The sequence below is a fragment of the Lates calcarifer genome, linkage group LG17 (assembly GCF_001640805.2).
Source record: "Lates calcarifer isolate ASB-BC8 linkage group LG17, TLL_Latcal_v3, whole genome shotgun sequence".
In the NCBI taxonomy this organism is placed as follows: Eukaryota; Metazoa; Chordata; class Actinopteri; family Centropomidae; genus Lates; species Lates calcarifer.
Window position 1 is genome coordinate 4,628,748 of NC_066849.1, and position 27,653 is coordinate 4,656,400.

The following is a 27,653-nucleotide window of genomic DNA, read 5'->3' on the forward strand; positions in this document are numbered from 1 at the left end:
ACTCCAAAACAAGCTAAAGACACAAACTATTGCCTATAAAGCTGCTTTGGCTAATTCAGCAGCCATAGAACATTATTAGAAATCATTTGGTACTGAGTCACCTGACAAGTCTCAGTCCAATGTTCATTTCCCTTTCAGATCTGTTTTAAATCTCAACAAGATCCACTTTCAATCACCTTCCTCACCAGCTAGTCACTGGCTCTGCCTGTGTGATGTTTGGTTTGTTGACAAGTAAAGCCAAAAAATCTTCTCAGGTTTCTCCTCCAGAAATCAATACAAAATCTTTTTTGTTTGAATTAGTTGCTCTCTGTAAAGATTGCCATATGTTGCTCAATAACATAAAAAAAAAGCATATTTAAGTGAAAAAAAACCAACATAATACTTTAACTTCAAACTGAAACAAAACATTGTTTTAGTCATAGAGATGGAAGGAAATACCAATTCAACTCTTTTCATCATTTGAAATACTCGTTCACATCTTATTCAGAGTCCACTGACCTATTGATAATGAAGAAGGTAAAAACAGATAAGCATGTGTGACCAAAACTACACAGACTCCCTTGACTACATACATTTTTATTGTATATTTTGTGTCAAAATTGGGTCATGTGATAGGAGGTACAGTAATACTAAACACACAGAAGCGGTTTGCAAATGTTTAACTAATGTCACAAAGCATTGACATGGTGTGAAGGAGACTCTCTCGCACTCACACCATGTCATGAAATGTCATGTTACACTGTATACTTGTTCTTCAAAATAAGCACAACAACAGAAAGATTAAAGAGTGGAGGCAGAGAGGAAAACTTTTTGGCTCGCCCCCTCCACAGTTATTCAGACCATCAACTTTCAGGTATTGGCATCGTTAAGAGCCACAAAATGTCTTTCATCCACCAGGTGAAAGAGAGAGTAAAATGACTTCTGTGTGCTCGAACAGGTGAGTCGAAGCTCTTATGAACCTATTTCACAGTTTGAAGGCACTCTCTGACCCGCAGTTCTCCTGTATGAAAATTAGGACACATACAGTAAGTGTGCAGGGTTTGTTGCTTATTCCGCTGTCAATCAGATCAAAGCAAATAAAAGTTCTCTGTGTTTAGCTGAGACGCCGCCCGCTTCGAGACGCTCTTGGGGCTGACGCCCTCTAAAGCAAACGTTAGACAGGAACAGGGAACAAGGAAGTTATGCACCTGTTGCTGCTGCCATTAAAACATAACTTTCAACACCTACTGCGACCTCGACAACTAGCCTGTGGTAAGTGAATCTAAATGACTAAGTAGACCCAAAGTGATTTACTTCATTTCTCCTGCGTAAATATGCGTGGGGCGCCTTCACTTTCGATTCTGGTGAAGTTTAATGAACCTGTGGCAGAAAGGACTGACACGTTGTAAAAGCCTCCCTGTCACACACAGTCACTGTGTCCTGAAAGGAGCTGGTTTACCGTCATTTGTTTAATGTATGTAGCTACACATCAGTGTTGTTAGTCTTTTTAGGAAGTGTTTTGAAGCCATATCATGGCAGCGGCTGAGGGGGAAGCAGCGCCTAGAGAGGAACAGCAGCATCAGCTCGGCTCCTCTTCCAGAGGCCTAGAGGACAGCCAGCCTGCTGCCAGCACTGAGCCCTCCCAGGAGCTGGTACCGGCGACCGCAGCGGCACCAACAGAAAATACCGAGAAGGGGGAGACGGTAGGCGGAACGGCCCCACCAGAGACAACCGAGGAGCGGGCACCGACAGCTGCTGTGGCCCCAGCAAAGAGCACTGAGGAGCGGGCAGCGGCGGGCAGAGTGACCCGCTCCCAGCATGGTGCCGTCTCCACGCAGTCATCTCCGGATCAGTTCAAACTCAGAAAGTTCTTCGTGTTGAGGGTAAAGACCAACATTTCAACTTTGCTATGATTTGTTGTTTAAACGAAATAGCTGAAATGCCTCAGAAACCCCACATGCAAGTCTAGTCAATTTAAAATGAATAAAATAATTATATTTTTGAAGGTTGGGTCAATACAGGAGTTAGACACATGAGAAACACCTGTGGCCTGTATCAGTAGTGGAATGTAGCTAGCATCAACCAAGTGTATTTACCCAAGTGTTTGTTTACTTGTACTAAATATTTCTTATATTTACTTGATGTTTAGATTATAAATACATTTTACGTGAAGTTGACAGCTGCAGTTGTTAGCTGAACAGGGCTGAAACCATTTCTTTGCTAATAACGTTTCATTCAAGACATGTGAGGAGTTTACAGTGGCAAGAAAAAGTATGTGAATTGATTGGTCATAAAATGTGACGTGATCTTCATCGAAGTGCAGATAAACACAGTGTGCTTAAGCTAATAACACAAACTATTCTAATCTTTCTTTACATTCAGAGTGCTGGTGGGTAAAGTAAGTGAACCCTTGAATTTAATGACTGGTTGAGCCTGCTTTGGCAGCAGTAATTTAAAACAAGCGCTGCTAGTAACTGTACTTCAGACCTGCACAACAATGAGGAGGAATTTTTGACCATAGAACTGCTCCAGCTCAGACATTTTCCTAGGATGAATAGTGTGAACTGCTTTCATCTCCATAAGGTCTGGGCTCTGACTGGACCACTCCAAAAGGTGGATTTTCTTTGTTTTGAAGTCAGTCTGTGTCAGACTTACTTTGATGTTTAGGGTTGTCGTCCTGGTGTATCACCAGCTTTTGGTGGGACAGCCACCCGACATTATCCTGTAAGGTGCCTTGATAAAATTATTATCATTTACTCCTTGATGATGGTGAGCTGTCCAGGTCCAAATCACGAAGCTGCCTCCCCCGTGGTTCACCTTTGGGATGATGTTTTCATGTTGGTATGTGTTTTTATACCATACACAATACTATCAGTACGTTTCCCAGTGGTGACTAGCAACTTCAAAATATTATCAAGTTTTTTTCTCGAAATTAAAATAGCTCTAACCTACACCTTCAGTCTGGTTTCATTGATTAGATTCCAGGTTTTTACTAACACCTGACACTAGTTTAACTTTTGTTAATGTTATAAGCTGAGGGGCTCACATAGTTTTTCCAACCCACACTATGAATGTTTGAACGATGTTTTCACTATGAAGAAGAACAATACTATGATTTGTGTGTTATTAGTTCATAATTGCAACTCAAATGAAGATCTGACCACATTTTAGGATAAATGTTTGCATAGTGGAGTGAATAAATCTACTTACATATTGTCACCACAGTATAGTGGAGTTTAAAGCCATTAGCATGTAAAGCTGTTAAAAAGTAATTCATTTTGATACTGTAACTGCAATCCATACATGTTCTTGGAAACTAATGTAAGAGGTTGTTATGATAGAGAGGTGTTGATTAAAACTCTATGTTAGGACTAGACCAGTGAATTGACTAAGCTGATATATCAGCTAATATCAGTTTATTGCCGATATCAGCATCTGTGTGTATGATGGCCAATACGTTACGGGAAATTGCAGTAATGAAAGGTCAAAGATATGTCTGGGGTCATTTAAACATTACACTATATTAGTATTGGCTTCAAAAATCCAGTATTGGCTGTGCTGCACTCTCTAAGATACATTTGTTTTCTAGGTTTTCTTGTTATTATGTCACCTCTTGAAATTGTGTGTACCTCGCCATGTTACACAGTTGAGTAAAATAATACCATAAAACACAGCCTCAAAAATGTCCATGGCACTGAATCAATCATCAAGCTCTATGACACTGTCAGCAATAAACTGTATGTTATCAGTGTCACAAAGGTAGTGTTTATTGCAGGCCTGTTGTATTGGATTACAATGGGAAGTCAGTCACACATCCCATGTTGCCAGGCCAGCTCGGCAGCAGCCTCAGCTCACAGTAAGACTGTCAGTGGTCCTTAGAACTCCTAATCTTTTTAAGTTCTCCAACTTGGCATTGAAATAATAAAACATAAAGAGCAAGGATAGAATAGCATGTTGTAAAAAGTGACAGTGTGTGTATGGATAGCACTGGAAAATAGAGATTTGAATGTGCAGTGTATTTTATATTGAAGGCTTCTCTTGTGTCTTCAAATACCTGAGTTTCTCAGATTTATACATGGAAGCTGCATGCTAAGCTTTCTTCATTTACAGCCATTTTCATATGCTGAGGCTTCGTGTTTGTGTTTATTGTTATTCTGACGCGCTGACATTTTGTTGGAGTACCAGTCCCAGCTGCACATCTGCCTCAAAGATTACCCCTTAAGCTTTCTGTGTACACATTGTGATTGTCACAATGGAAAATTAGAAAATGACACCCGTGTATTTCTGTCTCCTCAGCCTGGCACTCTGAATCAGGCCATCAAAGACATTGAAGCTCTGGTGGATAAAGAAGTAGATGGCAGCATTCACAGCATCTGGCTGATGGCAGAGTGAGTTCATGAGACCATGTTCTGTTCAAGCACAGTTTTGTGTTCATGTCATCTCACAGTGTAACATGTGCACTTGTCTCAGTGCTGATGCTTGTACCACTCATAACACCCTCTATTTAGCATTAATAAGAAACATGTAAATACTAAATGAATTATTCATAACACACTATAATGTAGATGTAAGTAGATTAGATTATAAGTGTTTTGTGTACAAGTAATTTACAGATTAAAACAGTTTATAAACGTGTTCAGAAGTAATGGAGACAGTTGGTAGGAAATAGTAAATGGTAAGTAAATTCTTAACACAATGTCCCCTTACAAGATTTCTCATGATGCTTTTTTACTGCATCAAATGGCCTTCACCGGTTTGCTCAGAGAGTGTATATACATATATAGTACATTTATAAATAAGATAATGGAATTTTATTTTTGAGTTTTGGTTTATATGATTGCAACTGTGCTATATGATATTGTAAGTCATTCATTAGGGTGACAGTTGATTATTAAAGGGTCAACTGAAACATACCTTTACCAAATAGTATGCCAACTACTTTTTCAAGTCGTCAATTAATAATTTGGTCTGACAGTTGTTTGTTTTGTCCAAACAATGATCCAAAACCCAAATATGTTCAGTTATTATCTCAGAAGATTTAAAAAAAGACCTTGCAAATATATGCATTTGAGGTGCAGAAACCCATTCAATTTCTGCCAGTTTTGCTAAAAATTTAATTATTATTCAATTCCCAGATTTGTTGATGTTTAATTATCTCTCAATTAACTTGGTGAGATACTGCTCTAGTTGGTATATACAAAAAATATAAGCATTGTAAGGTGTCAGAAACCAGTGTATAGACTGCTTATAAATATATTTTTTTCTCTTTTTAAAAAACAAGCTATAGTGTTAGAAGGTCTTCATTTGACAGTACTGATGTGACTATAAATGCAGAGTGAATTTACAGTATTATGTCCTGTTCCACCATAATCCAACATTAACCTATGTACTGGATGACTGTTTGTCTTAAATTCTACACATATATAATTCTTCTTATCAAACCCAGAGCTTAAAACAGTAGTAACAGTAGTGATCTAACTGACTTGTGCACAGAGTAAAATGAAGTGACTGCAGGACATTTACCAAGTGCACTTGCAGATGTCACGTTGTATCACTCCTGTGCACGCTTTCAGGAAACATTTAAAAGCCTGGCCATGTGAGAATGAATAATACATCCCATTTATGCAGCTCTGTCCAACACACGTTAATGTTTGTCCTACATTTGGCCTGCAGTTATCGTCGCTACAGAAGCTGCTGTAGGATTCCTTGCAACAGAAAGAGTGCATTATATGGTAATTCTGTAACGCTGCTGCTGAATGTCCCTGAGGGAGGCCGGTGACTAATGTCAGAAAAGCATGTGAAATTCCTCAAATCTGGCTTTGCAGAGGATTGTCGCTAGCTTTAGAAAGAGTAAGATAATCTCAGTTCGTGTACTTCTATGATTTTGACTTGTCCTCTTTTGATTGTTTGTTCTTGGTTTTATATTTTATTTCCCTTTTATTTGTGCATTTGTGACTGTGTTCATCATGCAGGACTTTGTTTTAAGAGTAGTTGGGGGTTTTTTATGTAAAAAAAAATATGACCACAATCATAGTTTCTTCCAACTAGTACCCATAGCAGTGGATTGCTATGTAATTAAAAGAGAAAATAAAAAGGAAATGATTGATAGTTGATTGAAAGGAATTCTCATTGGCTTTCTTGCCAAGAGTTAGATGAGAAGATTTGTACCATTCTCATGCCTATACGCTAAATATGAAGCTACAGCTCCTCCTTTAAGCAGAAGTTTCCTTACCTAAGAACTTGTAGTGTGTCCTATTGAGGTACACCACTCCAGGCCTCAGTGTCTTCATCCTGACTAGCACTGTGTTGTTGTGTCAAGCTCAAGCGCCAACAGCGTGTCAGACCACCCACAGTCTGATCCTGGATCTCTTTAACACCTCTGTACCGTCCATGACGCCAGTCAGGGTTAACTCATTTCATTAGCCGAGTCAAAGCTCTTCACCCACACCTTGCCCATGAAGGGTTTTTTAGTGAAGTGTTTTTTTGGCCTACAGCTGCCAGCAGCAGTCAGTCAGTGTTTCAGTTGCAGTTGGCCACGTGCACCCAGCTCAGCGGGCTGTAAGAAAGAGAGCCACTCTAACAGAATCCATGCCACCATGAATCAGTTGTGTGTGCACATCGGTGAGGGAGAGAGTCTGTGTGAAATGATGGGTATAAGAGAAAGTGGACTCTAATTTGTTGCTTTAAAGGTGTTTCTGGTATTTGAATTTTTTTTTCTTCCTTTGGAAAAATGTAGGGACTTAGAAATGTTTGCATGCATATTGCATGATCTTTGCCAAGGGCATTTTTGGGAATTGTCAAGCGTTAACAGTACATAATTAAGCAGCTTTGCTATACATGTTTTTTGTATTAACTTTGAATAACCTGCAGAATACAAACATCCAAACTGCACTTCACACCGACTCTAATACACAATCAGTGTCTGCAGCTCCTTATAACTGCAGAACTTGCCTGAGAAGCACCAACTAAAGTTTTCTTCAGTATCAAAGTAATGCAGTGATACTTATCAAAACATCCATGAGTAGTCTACAAACAGGAACTAATAGCTTCATAGGTTGTTTCATTCAAGGGCCTGTAGAGTATTCATTTTAAAAGTAAGTCTTTCACAAAAAAGTATTTCACAAAAAACAAAACATTTAGCAGAATAAGAAGTTTGTGTCATTTTTATTTATTTCATCATCCCCATGTCCCCTCAGATTTATCCTGGATGGGACCCTTTACTGAATCCCAACCCCTAAGTGGGAAAGCTCTGATAAGGGATCTGTTGCCCAAAAAAGCATTTGTCTGTCACAATTTCTTTTATTCTTTTCTTTTTTTTTCCTCACAAATTTCTGGATAATTGTGCCTGTAAAACAAAAAAAGGAAAATTTCTTCATCACTTCATAAAACATATGCAACCTGTGATGATGCATTGCTTTGCTTGAGGGATCACAAGCTAAAAAGGGTTGGAAGCCAATGCCCTACTGTTAAACCTTATCACTGTAGTGTACACTCAGTTGGCAGTTTATTAGGAACACCTAGCTGAAGCTAATGCAGTCTAATCCATCAGTCCTGTGATAATTCCTCCTTCATGAAGGTTATAATGTTCAGTTTCTGTTAATACTATTTACTATTTCAGTGAGGTGCTGATTCAGCCGAGGCTACAGTTTGTGGTGCTGTTGAACTGCATTGCATTAGACAGGGAGGTATTATTTAGCCCACACTTCACTGATATAAATGAAGTGTATTGTATTGACTGTATTCATTTTAGCTATGTGACTAATAATCTGACAAGTTATTGTATATCACCGTTTATACCCCTTACACATTGTATACACAGACAGAATGGATCAGACATTTCTCACATGTAGGAAAGTTTCTCTTTTAAACACTTTCAGTCATCCTCTGCCCACCCTCTCTCCTTCCACATACAGACATGTCCTGTATTGTGTGACAACTGATATTGTTAAACATAAAGTAAATGTAGTTATGAATTTAATGAGCAACTAGATTGTGTTGGTTCAAAATGTAATATTTTCCATGTATAAATTTAAGATGTGAAATCTTACACAGTCTCTTTTTTTTTTGTAGGGTGGATCACTGGAACAATGAAAAGGAGCGTCTTGTTCTCATCACAGACAACTCTCTCCTGGTCTTCAAGTACGACTTTGTCATGTTCAACTGTGACCAGCTACAGAGGATCCCACTGAACTATGTGGACCGCATCTCCCATGGCACCTTCAGCTTCCCAAAGCACTCCCTTCTTCAGTAGGTCTTCTCATTTTAACCTTTATTAGTCTTGCAGCAGTGAAAACAGTTAACATTGACATTCAGTCCATTAACATTAACTTTCTGTAATTTGTGGTAGGAAGTGATAACCAGAAAACTTCTGACTAAACTTAATAGAGACATGTTCATTGACATTTGAACACTGTGTAAAAAAGCATTGCATTATAGAGAAAGCCTTGGATCTCTGGTGTCCTGTCTCATTTTTAGTAATTTTCAGCAAGTCTACTTAAGAACTGCTCTTTGTAGAGAATAGTTGCTAATTAAAAAATAAGAACCCTACTTGGAGAATTACAAATATTAGCCCTAATTATCTGTTCTGTGCTCTAATTTGCTTCACTAAAGCTAAATTCCCTGTGACAAATCCCCCTTTTCCTCATGATAAACCATTAAGCCCTGCCACAAAACATACCTAGTCACATTTTTTGCTAGTTATGTGAAGGTTTCCTAACTTTTTAAAAAAAAGTATGGTATCATACAAGACATTCTTTATGTAACAATTGTATTGAGAAATTCGAAGATATAATGAAATATGCAACATGCAGCCCTTTTAATGAATTTCAAAGATTGCAAGAGTATGAATAATTTACTAAAAAGTATTCACGGTGATTTGTATTGTCAGTGAAAACAGTGACAGGAAGCTGAGGGCAGCTATCAGAAGGCTGTGTGGGGAGGGGGATGCACGCAGAGAATTGGTGCAGGGTAGCCAAGATCAACCAGGGACACACGGAAGACCAGAACTGAAACAGGCAGTGTGGAGAGACGAGTGTGTGGAGAGGTTTTTGGGGGTAAGGAGTGCATAGCTGTCACTTGGAGCTGTCACTTAACTGATTAGTGGCAAAATTAATGTAGTCCTTTCATCTAAACCTTTTAAAGACGGCTCAGGGGATACCAAACCAACTAAAACTAATTTGATGAATAAAACGTAATGTGCTGTGAAGAGCTTAGAGAGCGCAGCCTTTATTGGAGGCTTTATCTCTGCACATTACGTTAAATTATACATAAAACGCTCGTGAAATCCACCCGGGAGTCAAACAGTAAAGAGACGGTTTCAAATAAGAAAGACTCGAGAGTCAAACATTTCCTCTTTCTGTCTTCATCTTCGCCGCTCTCTCCCTGTCTTCATCTCTGTCTCTCCCTCAGGAAGTGTCTTCTTTTTGCTTTTTGGTCATTCTGTCTTATTTTTGGCAAGGAAGTGATCAGTGAGCACATGTACATATGAAAATGAATCCTCCCTACCACTGTAACCGCACACAAATCTCCAGTCAGGACAAGGAAACGAGCTGATGTTACATTCATTTTTCAAAATGACTTGTGGTGATAGAGTAAGCCTAACGATCTGTCTGGACTTGTTTAAAATAAAGATATAGATTGGTAAATTCCCTTTTGAGAATTCTGATACCACTGTCATGTCTGCCTGCTAATTAGGAAGCTTGAGCTTAGCATTGAAAACCAGGAAGTCACCGTCAAAAACTGTCCAGCACAAATCTCCATAAAACCATAAATTTTCTTTTTCATATTTCTGACTGCATGTGGATTAAACAAATTTGATACGGTGTGTTGATAATGAACAAACAGTTGCCTATTTGCAAACCAGCAGACATGACGCAGCATTAGCATTTATTCAAAGTCATGTTTCTGGCTACCAGATGCATGTTAGCTCAGTATTTGCTATGTTTTTTAATCACAACTAACTCCTACTACTGACTAATTTCTGGCTTTATAGCTGCTAAATCCACTAAGTGTGTCTATCTGCCTCTTGTATGAGGGTAGTCAGAGAGAACCAAAACAGTAAGGGCTGGGAAACTAAAACAATGAGCTGAAAGAGGCTAAAATGCTGTGAAGAGATGAGTGGAACTGCAGAGTCAGGTGATGATTCTCTGTGGGTTTGTCACTATGAGGGATGTTGTTTGGGGCGTTGGGTGTGAGGTGTGAGGTGTTACACAATATATGTATATACATATATGTATATAAACCTACCACAACTCAACAGGCTCAGGCATGATTGGACATGTATATTTTCCCCACGATACAGATGAATATAACTTTTATTTTTTATTTTTTTATTTTACCACATCAGTACATCAGTTATAATTCAATTGCTTTTTAAGCTGTCACATTAATGGCACTTGACCATTATCTGTGAGGTATTATTGTTCACATTCACGAGTGTGAGAGGTACAGCAGTACTGTTGATTAGTCTGCTGACAGTTGTCATCTGACCACTTGATGTCAGTGTGCACCCTTGGTTGGAGACGGTTCGGGGCAGAAGCACGCCACATCACATTTCTTCATCTGTTTGATGTTGTTGTGGATGAGTCTGCAACCGCTACTGTGAGTCTTTGCTGCTAGGAAGCCTTTTCACTGCATAGGCTGAAATATAAGACACCTTTACATGTATGGCAGAAAAGTCAAACTATTTTCTGGCCACACTGAGGCTGTTAATTACATTAGATACTACCCTATTCGTTTCTATATGTTCTCCACACTCAGTTTTGCCATAGCAACACTGATAGAAGTGTTACACACAATATCTTGGATTAAAGTCTTTACTGCTTCCAACCCTTATTTTGTTAGTAAAATGCCATGAGATGCGATTTTAGTGTTTAAGAAGACACAGCCATCACAGGCCACTACAACAATTTTGTTTGGATTTGTCTCATTCTTTTTGTGCTGATTACTGCGAATACTGATATTTGTAATATTAGTAATATAATTAAACTCACTGATTTGAGACTGAAAGCACTATCATGAACATCTGACCCGGGTGTTCCCAGACCATCACAACAAAGAACATCAAATTCCCTCTACAGAGTGTCTTATTTGGCATCAGTACCCTCGTCTGTGCTCCATCAGCCTCACAAAACCTTGATGATGCCAATACAAAGTATTAGGGGAGTGTCAGTATTTTTAGTCCTGATGATTTTGTTTTCATTGCACATTTCTCCAGGTGCACCCATGAAGGAAAATGCACAGTATATTTGGCATCTGTGGGGAAAGATGTGTTTTAAGTGCCTTCTTTCCAAACTGTCTAGACAAACTAATTACCCAGAACATCATCTTTTTTTTTTTTTATTCCTGTCTGAAAGAGTTGGGTGTGGAGGTTTAAAGAAGCCCCACTAGAGTTTGCTTCAGTAACTGTTGTAAAAAATATATATATTTATGAGGGTTGGAAATAATCCCAGCACTGCTCTCCTCTGTTTCTCATCTGATCAGATGCAGTTTTTTTTCTGAGTAAGGCTTCAGAGGGAATCATGCCTTATTTAGCCCCCACCTTCAACTACTTATAACAGTTTTATTAACTAGAAGTTCTTCCTTACTCTGTCAATTGTTGTGCCGTCACAAGTGAGGTTATGAATCATTTTTACAGTTGTTTTTTTTAGGGTGCAAAATTTGTAGTTTGAGTCTGTCAGGCATAGTTTAAACACACCACACTTGTACAAAGCAAAGCAGCTGACACATTCAAACAGCAGAGGGCAGTCAGCACATGGTCGCTACAGCACTTAAAGTCATCAAGTAATAATCTCAGCAGATGATCATTTAGACAGAGTCACAGCTGAAGTAAGAGAGGTAAATGCAGATATGTGTGTTTAACATGTGAAGAAAGCATTTACTCGGCAAGTAAGAAGTGTGGGCTCTCACACGCCACCGAGTCTCTTGACTCGAGGACTGACACTGTTGTTTTCTTTTCACCAAATTAAACTATGCAAATTTGCCACTCATTTAAGACCACAATGGAAAGATGTTGATGCACAGTATTTTAATGAGGACTAAAGTCAGTGAGGCTAAACTTTAGATGTGGTAGTCACATACAGTAGTCAGAAGTCAGTTGCAAAATAGGAAGAGGAGTATTTATTATAGGAAAATGCTCTCAGTGTCTTGTTCTTTCAAATTATACAAGCCAGTGTAGTGTATTATTGCAATAACTGCTCAGTAATCTGATAAAGAGCTGAAAAAAAGGGCTTGATAAACATCAGTTGGTGCAGGAGAAAGCACTACTAAGTACTAAGTAAGTTAGAGGGATTTAGTATCCCAAAGGTGCAGGGGCTTAAGAGGAACAGATCTGTGCAGCAGAGGCCACAATGTCATGACTTTTAGTCTCTAGTATGAACTCTGACACTGACTCCTACATTTCCCACAATTCAACAGCAAAGCACCTTTCATGAGACTCACTCCTGCTTTCTAAATGGCCACGTCTTTCAAACAACATACCTCAGGTTTGAGGGCATGAAGGGACTGAATCTTGCTATTTTATATTAATCAGTGGAAAAGACCTTTTAATGTCCAAGCAAAAACAGATCTCTACAAAGTAATCTAAATTAATTATGAATACAAAAAATATACAATCCATTTCATGTGTACAATCTTGATCTGTAAAGTAAAATAAAGAAATAAATCTACAATATGTGTAATATATTCTTTTGAATGTAGAGTGGAAGTATAAACTACTCTAGCATAGAATGGAAATACTCAAGTACAACACAAAACTATACTTAGTCCACTCCTTGTCTAAATGTACTTGTAGTACAGACCTGTTGCATACAGTAGATAAGCAAAAAATGTTTTTCTTAAACTGAAGTTGCTGTGTGGACCTACAAATTTGCTAGTATGTTGTGTGTATTGTTTTGATGTTGTTTGTTAGGTTGGGTGTAATGGTGATACTGTAACTGTTTAATTTTCTTTATGTCGTGTATCAGTAAACCTTGATTATACTGTAGCCGTGGTAACTGCTATTGAGGATCCAAATGAACAACAAACTGCAAATAGGCCTCTTAGGCATTTTGACACTGGGGACTGGCATTGCACAGTCTATATGTAGCACAGTACAGGCTAATAGATGAGGAACCTCCTTGAATGATTCCCAGTCATTTTTACAGCAAATCAGTCTCCTGCAAACAAAGTCTTTATATAACCACAACACTATGTTGCCAGATACTGTAGCTCTACCTATAGCATGAGCACTAAAACCAAGCAGAATAAAAACTCTCACATCTCCAAAAACAAAGCATAGATCAAGAGCAGAGTCTGCACACAGGCTGCTCCCAGGACATACAGTATAAATTAATAAACACCAGTAGATATATAATGTTTTGGGCATGCTGCTGTAAATTCATACACCTTGGGAGCAGCCTTCATCTTGTAGACTCTGCTTTTTCAAGGTGGAAATATCTTTGCCAACAGCCTGCAGCTATGATATCACAGCTTTTGCATCATGACATTTACAGTAACGTGGCTGTATGTTTTAGGCTGTGGAGGCTGGATGAGCAGCTTCATCATGAATAATGGAAATATCTTCTTGAGGCTGGAATATAACAGAAAAAATGCAGATAATAGGTAAACTCAATTCTTTGTGTTTTCCTTTGTTTTTCTAGCCAACACTCCACCCTTTCCTTCTTTTTTGTCCTTTCACATTTTGAATGAAACCTTGTTGGATGGATACATGTGTGGATGGCTGACAAACCTGCAGGCTCTATTGAGCAATCGGAGCAGATTTGTTTGTTCACTCTGAGACAATGTGGGACACTTGCCATGACAACTGGAGCTTGGCTTGATATTTATCTTCTATGTTGACTCTTGAGTCTGAAGCGCTTGAAAGCACAGGGAGGAATTTTTTGTCACTTGCCCCTAAGCTCAGAATACAGTGTGTCTCTTATGCATGTGTGTGTTTATTGTAGATTAAGTGGGACTCCACCAGGAAGATCAGTTTAGGAGGGATACCCTCAGTTTGGCCTCTTTCTTGAGGTGGTTTTTGGACATGTCACTGTCAAACTTATGAATGACACAACTCAGGTGAAGTCTGCTTTCACTGTTTCTGTATCTTTTTGACTGTATCGAAGTGAGGTGCAGTGAAAGTGCAAACCCTAGCTCTGCCACATAAACACTGTGAAGACTTCCAAGGCCTCTGGCTGGAAAGCCCAGCCCTGCTCTGCCTGTTTGGGCTGGTCCCGCTCCCAGTGATAGCTTACCTGTGGAATTTGCCAAAGCTTTTTTATATCCCCATTTATACTAGGGCAATAGCTGTGTGCTCTTACAAAGGGCAGTGTGTACAAACGTAACCCCACCATCCTCATTTGCTTTTGCTGAAACATAATCAGTCTTTTAGCCTGGGCTATGCTTTTGTACCAAGTTTTTTTTTTCCCTTCCTTCCCCCTTTCCTCCGTGTACAACATTTGTTCTGAATGAGGCACAAAATGTTCAGCAGCAGCATTGTCATTTTGAAAGTGCTTGTGTAAACACGGCTGGATGATTGCATTATGATGTAGCCCCTCCCTGGGACTGTGACAAATCAATAGCTACACCACTATTAGCCTCAGGTGTTTAATTCTGGTTGGCAGGAAGTGCTGTTGCACAAGGTACGTGGTAAAATGAGCACATCAGTGTGACAGATCATTAAACATATATCAGAACACTGTTGGGAAATCGCCTGCATCCTGATTTATTTATCTCACCTTCTTTATACAAACCAACGTAATAGATAAGACACAATTATATTAAATCCACAAACCATCAGTAGTTACAGCTGTTGACAGAATTACAAAAAACAAAAACAGGTTAAATGTATCATATCATAATAAGCTACACTTAATGAGCACTGTTTGCATATTTTTTTATGTATTAAATTGTTTTGTGAACAATTTTTCTCTTGAAAGCTGTGAGTGTGCACACAGTGTTGAGCACTAAATACACCCAAATGTTTGTACATCCACACATCAAGTGCAAAAGTTAGAAGGGCAGTCAGGATAGATCTGTGGTTTTGTTGTCAAACCTTAAAAAAAGACATTATCAAAAGTGTGAAGCAGGTAAATGACTTAACATAACATAACATATGGGACAGATTTTTAAATAATGCAGTCTTCCCATGGAAATGATGAATCAACTCTGGTATCTGATGTTTGTATGAGGGCGCTGTGTGGGCATTGACTGAATGCGCTGTGTGGGCACTGACTGAATGTTAAATCAATACAAGGACATCAGTAATTTTCCCCTGACTTTTTTGTGTCTTCAGTAATATAATTAAACCACTGTAAGAGCATTGTCTTTGCTGTTCCACTATTAGTGTAATTATCCCAGACTGAGGAGTCAAACCTGTCACTGCAGGTTTTTCAAGCTACTGTTTTGAATCTGGATTGATCCAGTAGTTGTTTACCCACTTTGTTAGACAGGTGTTGATTAGCAGGCTTCAAAACAAAGGCATGGTAATTTAGCTGAAACTACCTGAACTCTGCCACAAGACGATCATTGCTATATAATGAATCCTGGCTGCAGCACATCAACAATTGTGAGCAATGATGTTTATATAAAGTTTAAAGCTGCAGCTAACATTTTTTCTTTATCCGTTAGCCTTATGGTTTATCTTTATTTATTAATCAATTAATTGTTTGGTCTTTAAAATCAGCAGAAAATACCCTTCACAATTTCCCAGAGCCTAGGTTGATGTCCCAGGTTGGGTTTTTTTTTTTTTTAATTTTGCTGTGTTTGTTTGGCAGTTAATATCAGGGATATGGTTTTAATGGTTTTATTTGTCTACTATTTAGCTTCATACCTGCAACAGTAATGACATTCACATCAACCTCATGCTTTGTGTTTAGTGCTAATTCAAAAATGTTAGCATGCAAAGCTAAGATAGTGAACTTTTTAGCTGCTCAAGGCATCTGTTAAATTTATTTGTATGGTCCTGTACATCAGAAAAAGGAAAAGGTTTTCTACTTCCTGCAGGGCAGTAAAATTCACTGGCAGAGACAGCACCTAAAACAGAACAACATTTTTTTACATAGTTAAAGTAATAGTTGTGGTTGTGATCGGTCTGAAGTTATCTTATGCCCAGGGCCTTCTTCTGCTCTTGCTATCTATTCTTGTTGTTCGTTCTATTTCTGATTCTATTTTCTCTGATACACTTTAGCTCAGGTTTATTTGAATATACTTGAGGAAGATTTATTCTAAAAAGAAATGCAGAGGAGGGTGTTTGAACTTTCCGTGACCCTGTACCTTTTGAACAGTAACAAAGATACAGTATTCCTCCCAGATATCACAGTCTTAGAGGTATGAGAGACCTAGATCACATTTGATGGACAAACAGTAAATAGAAAATTGTAAAGATCTTCACAGCATGTAGATCCACACCAACATCATTTCAAAGATGGGATTTGTGAGTGTTTGGAAGTTTGTTTGCTCTCAGTCTTCTGAGGTTTCATTAGGCTGAGGAAAGATACGACCCCAAGGCATTTTCATTAAAACCTACGGTATTTACTTTAAAATGACTAAAGAAAGAAGAGCAGAAGAAAGAGAATATGATGAACACATTGTAGATTACCTCTAAGCCTGGAAAACATGAGACGCCCCCCACCATTAAATGTTTGCCCTGAGGACAGATTAGTGCAATTTTTTCATTACTCTAACATTGTTACCATGGAGCCAACAGGTCTGGCAGTCCCCCTTCAGGGAATTAATATGAACAGATGTTAATATTGTGAAAAAAATATAATGGTCCATTAAGGGGTAATTAGGAGGTTGTGATGCATATCTATTTGTGCACACAAGTGATGTATACTATACATTGTATCATAATCAAAAGTATTTTAATTACAGACATCATCAAATTGTGAAAGAAGGGTTTTTGGTTTTTAGGCTTAGATGCCCAACAAAATTTGATGCTCTTTCAGCTTTCTAGTCCATTTGAACTTGTTTAAGAAAATAACCTTTGATTAAATTAATCATATGGTATCCTTGTTGTGAAGTATGTATGTTTGTCTATCTACAGTTAATATTGAAATGGATATAATGATGTAATTCACAATTCAATAGTTTCAGTTTAAAAGTGGCATAACCCCATCAAATTGCAAGATTTCATTTGGAGTCAAAAGCAGTCATGGCAGCTACTGCTACTACTAGCCTAGCATAACTAGGCTAATTTCATTTTAGCAGGTCTAGCATATCTCTTTTTTTGTTACTACACAAGAAATCAATTTAACAATGATCTCATTTAGTTATGTGGTAACAAAGAGAAATACTGCATATATCAAAACGTCTATATTTCAATTACAGAATACAGCTAGAGCTAGGGAAACACATAAGTTTTTTTTTAACTTCAGCTAAGACTAGCTATGACAATTTCCATAGCTAGCTTTAACTTAAGATATCTCAGACTATAGACCTTGGCTATGGGATTTCGGACATGAGCAAGTATCAAATAGGTCGACTTTTAGTGTGTCAAAAAATCAGCTATCAGGTATCAGGTTTGATACAGCTTATAGCCAACTTAATGCTAACGTTAGATGTTTGTCAGCTAAAGCACTGACAAAGATTAGCTTGCTATACAAGGTTTTAAATTGTTCTGAGTGTTTTTTATTTTCTTTGTTATACTGTAGCTTTTCATTTGCTTTATTTTTCCTACATGAAAATAAGTGTATGCCACATAACGGTCACTTAAAAACAACCTGTAAGATGTGGCAATATCTGGATTCAGCCAGAGTCAAAGAAAGCGTTTATATTCAGCCCATTGTAAATGATTCTCAAAGGAAAACAAAACAAGAACTTGTTTGTAGTCAGCAGTGAGTAATGTTGTTGATGTGACTCTAGAAACTGAAGTTTTGTCAACTCGTTGAGTTGAATGCATCACTGACAGAGGGAGACACTTTCTTCTGTGTTTTGATGTGTTTAGGAGGGAAGGGGAGGGCGTGCGAGTCTTCTGGGACCGGCTGAGAGAGCCCTCCTTCACCTCCAGGTGGAACCCCTTTGCCACCGACTTCCCTTTCATCACCTTCACACACCACCCTGTGAGGAACATCAATGACACGTTCGCCGCTCTCTGTGACGTAAGTTGATCAGTCAATGATAACAATAGGGCATTGTTTAAAGGTACAGTTCACCCTAGATCGCAAAAATATAGTTTTGTTTATCACTTACCTCTGGTGGTGTTGAGCCATGAAAATAGTTGTGGTTTTATTTTCAGATGTATTTAGACTTAGACTTAGACTGACTTTATTGATCCCTTTGGGATGACTCCCTCGGGGAAATTACATTTCACATCACACAGGGCAGTACAACAACAGTTTGTGAACGAAAGACAGGGCAGCATGCAGGACAGTTAGCAAACGACACAGAATATAAATAGAATAGCAAAAGACTATAAATAGAATTAAGGGTGAACAGACTCTGTAAGGCATTGTCATAAATAAATATAAATATGCTGAACTGTATATTACTTGAGTGTCCACGTGGGTTATTGCACTTTAAGGGGGGCTACCACTCCCTTCTGTCCTCCATACCCTACCTATCTCCTCCTCCCCCCAAGTGAGGAGTTGTAGTGTGTGATGGCATGCTGGAGTTACCTCAAGCCCAATGCAATGATGGTGAAAGGAATTTGATTTGTGATGCTTGTAGCATTGCAGCATTGTGCTTGTAGCATTGGAAAAACTATAAAAAAAATTTCTGCTGGAGCAATTTCCAGTTACTCAGAATGATCCACAGACCTCACAGTCAACAGCTTTCATTGGGACTATTTCCAGAGAAGGCTGGCACAAATAATCTCAGGACAGAAAACTGACACTACGGAAGAGTTAGGAGAAAACATGTATTTGTTTGTGACTTGGACTTTTACTATGTCAGAGCATATCTGTTGAAATATATGTAATATGTTGTATGACTTACTTTTTCTAATCCAAGTGCAGGGGTGTACTCTGCTGAGAGCTTTGGAGACACACAACTATGAACACTTAAAAAAAACAACTGTGGTGAGATTGATCATGTGGTCAGATGAGTCATCGCAGAAGAAATGACTTACTGGAATTAAGCGTCAGATATCATTCATGTTTAATCTGTCATTTTTTATGTCTAATGAAGTACTCATAACTGAGACACATCTAGATCCTAAGACTGTCCAGATACCAGGTATACAATTTAAATGTACAAAACCAGCACTCAATCTACTTTAGCATTTTTATTTTTCTTTAGACTACTTGTACTACTGTAAATAATTATTTTATAAGCAAAACACTAGTACAAGTATGATGTGTTTCCAAACTTTTTCAGAAATTTCAACATAGCCGAGATGTTAATGAGCAGTTATGACAGGTGACTCAGCATGAGGAAGACAAAGAATGGAGCAATCTTATACTCAGCAATGAAATTTCAACAGCATCACTCAAATAATGTGTCAGTCAGTGTTCTTTCGTTTCACATTTCAGTGCCTAGAAGAACACTTACCAAGAATGCACTGCAATCTTATCTCTTATCTCATGTTAATTCTAACACAACATTTAGAAATGTACCCCGTTGGGAGACTAAATGAATATCTTCAGTGTCGACAAGTTAGTGATCATGGCAGGTATGTCTTAAAGGTTTGACCCCTGACCCCTGCCTCTTCTCTAGTAAGATTTTACTTATTATCATCCACAGTGTTGATCAGGACATCAGAAAATAGTACACACTGCAGAATTCTCCTGCTCTATTTACAAACAAGCAGGACATTTGCATTCTAAATGTATAAAGTCACTTGTCAAACAACACTATAAAAAATCTGTTTAATTCAGCCCATCCTATAAGTTGACAAGACATGAATTCATTTGCTTCTTTACTCCTGATGGTGAGGAATGTTAAAAGGAAGTTGCAGCACACACACACTGCCCCATAACACACCCCTCTGTGTAGGTAAGAGTTGCCAGTACAGTGACTGCTACAACCAGGAATTAAACCAGGTCTCTGTGGTGGCAGCTGTTGATCTTGGCCCTGCACAACAGGTGTGCTAAACAGTAAACCTGAAACTATGCTATTACAAACAAGCTCTGCCATCTTAGAATAAGGCTAACTCACCTTGTTTCAAGAATTGAGCTCCCTTAAGTCTGTGTAAGATTTCAAGTCTAAATATAAAAATACACCAGTTACGTAGTTGTAATCCATACTGTATATGGTTTTGTGATGAAGACTGTGCTGCATCTGTGTTGCTTTTGTTTTGAGATGACATGAGTGTTTGTAACCAGACTTCTGATAGTGTATCAAAATGTTGCTGAGACATTTCATTCAAAACCACAACAAGTGAACTTGCTGGTGATGCTAGATGTCAGTCTGGGGATCAGTAATCAGTAAGATTTATCCTCTGGGGACCATGAACATCTGTACAACATTTCCATCCAAAAGCTGAGATGAAGCCATGGTAAAATCAGGGTCAGTTACCTTGAAACAAGTTTAATGATTTACTGCAATGGTGCTTGACAAGTTTGTAATGCAAGAGTTGAATCTCAGAGAACCTTGTGTACGCTGCAGCCAGCCATGGAACTGCAAACAGGAAATAAATGTGTTTTCTGAGAAATTTCAGATCATCCTGTCTTCTTGTCCACAGATCCATAACTTTCGTGAGCAGCTCAAGGACGCAGCACAGAAAGTCCACATCATGAAGCCAGTTCCTGGGAAGGCCAATGGTGTCCTGGTCCTGAATCAGCAGATCCACATCGATGCCTATGTGGGCCTCATGTCTTTCCTCGGGAACCAGAACAAACTGGGTTACTGCATGGCTCGGGGAAACATTGGCTTCTAAACATTTCACATTTGTATAATAGTTCTGTTGTTGTTCAGATTATTTGCTGTAATTTATAAGTCTTGAATTCATGTTCAGGTTGTTTACAGAGAGTTCATAATTCTTGAAGGATTGACCAAAGATTTTTTCCATATTCAGGTTTGCTTTTGTGTCACGTTGAAGCCTGGATTCCCAGGATGAGATGTATGAGGTTTAAACAACTGTGTGATCTCCCCCACTGCTTATTACCAGTGTGTGGTGTCTGAGTACTCAGAAATATCCACATTTCAACACCGCTCTTCACCGGATGACGGATCCCCCGCTGCTCTCAAGGAGCTTTGTATTTGCTCCTCAGTGATATGGTAATTCAACTCTTTCGCAACAGGACTCCTTTCTTCCTCCCCCAGTGTCTCTGTTAAAAGCTCATTCCCATGCCATTCAGCCCCTTAGAGATTCACTGGAGCATGGGGGCACATTTGTCAGTTTATCATTTGTAGTGTATTTTTACAGTGCATACAGTGCTGGAATTTCCCCTTGATTTCTGTGTTTACCATGTGTCACTCTGCCTCGTTAAGTGTCATCTGTTTGTCTTGTGAGCCATAGACATGAAAATATAAGCTGACATATTTTATTATTCCTCTTTACTGGTATAAAAAACATGTTGTTTTTCATACAGATTCCTACACATCTTTTTTGTTCTGTGCGCTTCACTTGTAAATTATGATAGAAATACCTTGTCCTTACTTCAATAAAAATTTATGCTTACTGAAATGTTAACCTAGTTGACCTTTTAGTAATGCCATAACTTGTGATATACAAAAAGTACCCGTACCTGATGTCCTGTTATTGCTACAGCACAGTAATTTTATCACACATCTTATTATTAAATTAAGATTTCAGTCTTGGTTTATTTGGTGACACCTGTGGTTACTGGTGGTTACATCAAGTGTGGTTTAATACTACAGCAAAGACTAAAATTTACCTGTAAAATTTAAGACTGCTCCGCTGTCATCAAATGCAGAAAAATGAGCCTTGAGTTGTAGATGCATTTTTGATGAATGATTGCCATCACTGCTAACCTCGGTAAAAAAAAATTGTGATTCCTGTGATAAAAGCCACCCTGTGTTTCACCAGTTTAAAGCTTTGAATATGAACCTGTTGATTTTGCTTTAGCAGTAACTTGATACAGCTCTGATCAGAGCAAACAGTGAATAATGAGGCTGATAGCGAGATAAAGTTACGGTCAGTGACGCTGGAATTTATGCTGCACCATTTGTCAGTCCAGAGGTGCAGAAGTTGGCTGAAATTAGCACAGGAATGGCGGACTCCGCCACTAACACTGTAAATCCACTTTCCTGTTCCTCTAAAACTCAATGATTAACATTTTACAATTATATTCCATTTGTTTAACCTGTACAAACACAAAATATAAAAACATCATCATGTCAAGAATTAGGTGCAGAGAGAGGTAATTACTGAATGTAAATAGATTGGATGGTTATTGAAAAATAACAAGTAGTATCAAAAGTAGTATTAAAAACGATGCAATGAATGATAATAATGTTAAAGCGTCAGACTTGTGAAATAGTCTTGTTTACAAATCACACATGACAAAAGTGAATGCTGACAAACTAAGCCAGCAGTATTAAGTCTCTTCACACAATCTCAGCAGGAGACAAGGTTAAGTATGTCCCAAGAAGAGTGTCCCAGGAATACATGCAGCTGTTATTCCACATGGTAAAGTATATGGTTAAGTTCAGCACCTTCGGTATCATGTATCATAACCTTAGGGTTTGAAGGGGTTAACATGTTTCCTCCCCTGAATGAGGATGTGTCTCTCATCCTGGATCAAGTGCTGCTCTTGCCTGGAGCAAAGCACCTCATCCATATTTCTGCTCTTCACGTTGTAAAAAAAAAAATGTTCAGAAAACAGGATTAACTGCCAGATAAATGAGCATTGCAAAGCAATGTAGCTTAGCCCCTCGAGAACTTCAGCAGAGTTTCACATTTGGGTCACCTGATGATTCAAAGGGGCAACTTTATTTGGAGAATAACCAACTAAGTGTGTTTATTTAGTTTGGTTTCCATGGATTACATTTGTAGCTGTAATCATTATATTCTTTAATTGTCATGACTTGATCTTAGCTGCAGGTAAACTAGTTACCAAAAACATTGCGCAGTAGCATGACAATGAAATCTTCAAAGACTGTCATGTCGCAAATCATTTAAAATAATGAAGGACTTCCTAAGATGTAATATTTGTGATTACACTGTTAACTGTTCACATGATGCGCTGCACAAGTTCTGTCATGTTCAAAGTGGACTTGAATGGAGGTCCCATCTTAGTTTTTCTCTTGTTTTCTGTCAGCCTTTATTTATGTAACTGTTAAGAGCATCACTTCACTTGGCTGACGTCTCGATGTGATATGACTTGCTCTTAATGCCAGGATGTAGGATAAATGTGGGCCAGTGTGTGTGCAGATGTGCGTGCAGGAGACAGGAGGGAGTGTGGGCGTGTTGTTGTGTATGATCCATCTCTGTCCTCAGATGCTCCTGTTTTGCATTCGAGATCATTATGTTCAGCCCTCAAGGTACTATATTGGAATTAAAGCTCTGGTTTGCTCTCAAGAATGCATGCACTCTATGTAAAGTGCTCAAGACTGACTACAGAGACAAGACAGGTGCGCATAAACTGGTAGTTTGAATATACAGACAGGTGACAAATTTAAGTCTGTTCTGGCAGCTCATCGTGAAGGTCCAACACCTCACTAAGACACTGTATTTGTCACCAAGCTGGCACAATTAATGGACACAAATTTTCAGAGACCTAGGTTGTAATCTATTGACATGTTGTTTGTGTTGTGTGCTATGAGCTGGTTACAAAAACATTTCACCACAGTACAGCAGTCCATTAAGACAAACACTGGATACATGCAGTTGAAAATTTACACTGTAAACTTTGGAGTTTGCATGTTCTCCTTGTGCCTGCATGGGTTCTCTCTGGGTACTCCAACTTCCTCCCACAGTCCAAAGACATGCAGGTTAGGTTAGTTAGTGACTCTAGGTAGGTGTGAATGTGAGTGTTAATGGTTGTCTGTCTATATGTGTTGGCCCTGCGATGAACTGGCAATCTGTCCAGGGTGTACCCCACCCCCAGTGACAGCAGGGATAGGCTCCAGCCCCCACTCCCATCAGAGGAAGTTACCATGATGAAGTACATAGAAAGTGTCCATTTTGAACACCGGCAATTAACATGACTCAAAAGTGAGAAACACATCCTTTCCTGACTTTTGTTTAACTGACACTGACATTATCAGCTTATAAAGTTGATATGCTGAACATGGAAGCAAACTATTTACAGTACATATGCAGCAGACGTGGAGCAGTGTCAGCATAAAGCTGGGTTTATATTTCTGCATTAAACGGTAGTGCTGTACCTACGTGCATACACTAAAAACCTACAACCTACACCACAGGTACCCACAGCATGACTCCCGTAAACTGCTTGCATCGACTATAAATCAAGCTTGAGTTGGGCTTTTGGTCACCTGACCAAACCTTCCTTTTTCCTAAACATTCCATCAATGCTCATATGACTGTGTTGCATTTTTACTTCTGAATCTAAGTGATTAAACTTTTTTCATCACATTTTGCTGTATACTTGCAATACACTACAGTTAGTGTATATCATCTTTTTGTCAAAGAGAAGCACATGGACTCTCATGACTTTCAAAGCTAATGAGTGCATTCCTTTCTGGAAAGGTAAGTTAGAGCCCCGAGCTAGATAATACGGCTTGTGCCTCACTCCCAATTATTTTCCACCGGTGGAACATCAAACTGATCAACTGGCAGTTTGCCGCGATGGACTGATGTTAGTGCACACTTTAGACAGGGAGCACCAGCCAGAGTGTCTGTTAAGTGTTGGCACGCCCCACATGAGGTGAATTCTGTAAATAGGATAAAATAAAAGGATAAATAGGACTGTTTAGATTGTTTAGTCTAAACACACACAAACCATGTTGTTTATGAAAACAGTATTAAATTAAAAATTAGCTAGTTAACATGAGACCTGTTAGAGCGATGACTTCAAGTGGTTTTGTCGGAGGTCAAGGTCACAGGAGGTCACAGAGGAAGTCTCCATGTCTGGCTCGACAGGTCCAAGTGGATATTTTGCTTGATTGTGATGTGAGATGATTTTTTTCCCACTGCCCTGAAGTGGAATGTGATCAGGAAAGTGAGAGGTTTAAAAACTGCCCATCAGTGCCTGTGACCCCGGATGGCCCCAGCTAACATCCAGAGCTGCCTGGGATGCCTGGGGTGAGTAACATAAGATAAATTCTGCGAGACACTCTTGCAATCCTGGTGTGGCACGCAGTCTTCTCATCTCTCTGAAATACCTTCAAAGCCCTCATAGATATGCCAGCTTGGATACCAGGCTTCTTTTCACAGGTCATGCAACCTCAAGTCACCATTTTCATTTCTCTGACATCTGTGTTGCTTGTTTGTTTGGTAAACATGTTACACCTGTCAGAGGAATGCTGGTTGCTAACGGGCCAAGTCCAACAGCATTTATTCTATTCTGTGGCACTTTCCCCTTCTTCTCGCCTCTCTTGCTCTTCCATCTGTTGCCCTCGCAGCAGTGAATACAGTAAGTGTGAAGGAGTGAATGTGTGAGGAGAAGGGTGCATGTGTTTGTTCACGCGTGCGGTGTGTGTGGATGTGTTGGCATGCACGCGCACAGAGAGGCTACTGGGTTGTTGTCTGGATTGCTGTCTTGTAATGGAGATAGAGACACTGTTTTTATTTATCCCTCCCCCAGCTGTCACTGTTGTGTCTGGAGCGTGTTCGCTGAACTCAGGGCTATGGGACACTTGGAGATCTGTCAAATCCACTAACCCTCCCAACTATGCAGAATGTTACAGCCCAGAACACACCCTGGATTCTTGTTATGGAAAACAAAAGCTGAGAGGGACATTTAACCTTTATCTGACTCTCCTTCCTATATGTTTTGTGTGCAGGGCAGATATGATTCCTTCAGAATTATTTTCATTTTTTATGTATTCAGTGTTTGAGGAGTCGTGTAACTCCTCATTCTAATGAGGGGAAACAATAATGGCCTGAGTAGAATTTTTTTGCGTTTAAACAATTTGGCACCTTAGCTGCCAAATTTGATTGGTCTATCACTATCATCTTGCACTACTTTTAGAAAAATATCAAAGTAAGTACGTGTCAGACATCAACAACATCAGAACCATTAAGGGTAAACTCAGTCTCATTTACAGATAGCTTTCCTTCAGTGGTTTGAGGCATCATTTCCTTTGAATTCCTCACATGGTTAGGTAACTAGATGGCAGACTCCGCCACTAACACTGATGAGTGGACGGATGGGCCAACAGAATACGTGACTTTGACACAGTACACTGTTCATTTCCCCATGTGAAACCAATAGTCAGCGTTTGTCTTGTATCAGCCATTCCATAGTCATAACCACATTTATTACTGTAACCATGGCGACTACGATCCTTTAACTTTAGTTAAGTACTTATTTTAACCCAAGGCATCCTGAACCATCGAGCCAGCCTGGCTCATACTGTGGCTTTCCAAGGGGCTATGTGCTGAGTACTCCTTGGCTGGGAGCAGTGACATGTCTTTTTTACACTTCCTGGTAGGCAGTTTTGTTTTTGACCTGTGGACAGAGCCAGGCTAACTGTTCTCAGTATTTATACTGAGCTATGATAATTAACCAAGTCTCTTGGCTGTGTCTTCACAGGCAGATATGAGAGTGGTATTGATCTCCTGCCTCTGACTCCATATGCAAGAAAGCAAATAAATATATAGTATTTGCAAAAAATGTCAAACTATTCCCTTAAAATCTGTGTTGTATTTTTGTCATTGAAGCAGACTGACACTCCTCTCACAATTCAAGCAAATGTTAATACCTGTAGATATTTTACAATGACACTTACAAAATAGTTTCAATTGACATTTGTGTTTTTGCTGATATAAGTCAGTTGTGATGTAGAAATTAATTCTTAAAAAGCCTGTTTACAGGAACAACTCACTGAAACATCTGAAACAGAAAAGTGTTACATTTTTATTCTTGAATAACTGATGTATAAATGTTCTGGATGTTACCAATAGCCCATACAGAGCAAATTAAAAATCTTTAATATACATGCTGAGCTTTCAGTCTGTTATTATTACTTAAATAAACCACACCAGAGTGCACCAGTGTGATTATGTTATAAATGTCAAGTGTTAAGTGAAAGTGTGCTGACTGAGCTGCAGCTCCAGTCTGTACATGCAGCTTGTGCAACTTTTGAAAATCACCATACTGGCATGTGTTCAGCATCAGACAAGCACTATTCACCTGGGTCGATGATGATTGCACACTCTGCCATATTCCACATGTCAGACAGTATATGAGACTGAGTCTGTGTTGCCATGTCAGTCATCCAGCTCCTTGTTTTAGGATGCCCCCATTAGACGCTGGGCAGACGGTCAGCAGTGCTGAGACTAAGCACTGATGACAAGCTGCTGGAAAGGCTGCAGCGGAGGAGAATGAGCAGAGTCTGCATGGGGACTGTCCTGAGCCTCAGACATGTACACACACACACACACACACACACACACACACACTGAACCCACATTCATATTAAAATCCTAATGCACATACACATCATAGCTGTCTGCAATCTGATGCCCATGATAATATTTTATTGCCGCAGTGGAAAACGTTGTGTTTGATTTATGTTGTCTAAGTTATAGTTTACACAAGTTTGTCATTAGCTTGAATCAATGTTAAATTCCATTTTGTTAAGTTTTGAGTTTGGCATTTAACATACACCCTCTTGCCAACAGGGGGAAACAACTGCCTGCCTTCCTCTATATACAGACAGAT

General features: G+C 39.0%; 1 protein-coding gene across 2 annotated transcripts; it reads left to right on the forward strand.

The window, feature by feature from the left end:
• The first annotated feature begins 1,086 nt into the window (after window positions 1–1,086).
• tprg1 (tumor protein p63 regulated 1) lies at window positions 1,087–21,523 on the forward strand. 2 transcript variants are annotated; one of them, XM_018670053.2, is made up of 6 exons: window positions 1,087–1,251; window positions 1,482–1,862; window positions 4,276–4,367; window positions 8,050–8,226; window positions 17,903–18,056; window positions 20,579–21,523. In XM_018670053.2, exons 2-6 carry the CDS (start codon window positions 1,512–1,514, stop codon window positions 20,771–20,773), a joined length of 969 nt encoding a protein of 322 aa, XP_018525569.1. In that variant the 5' UTR covers window positions 1,087–1,251; window positions 1,482–1,511; the 3' UTR covers window positions 20,774–21,523. The 2 variants fall into 2 exon arrangements, with proteins under 2 accessions (XP_018525569.1, XP_050933214.1); XM_051077257.1 differs by having other exon boundaries at window positions 1,100–1,251; window positions 1,491–1,862.
• Window positions 21,524–27,653: the final 6,130 nt, after the last annotated feature.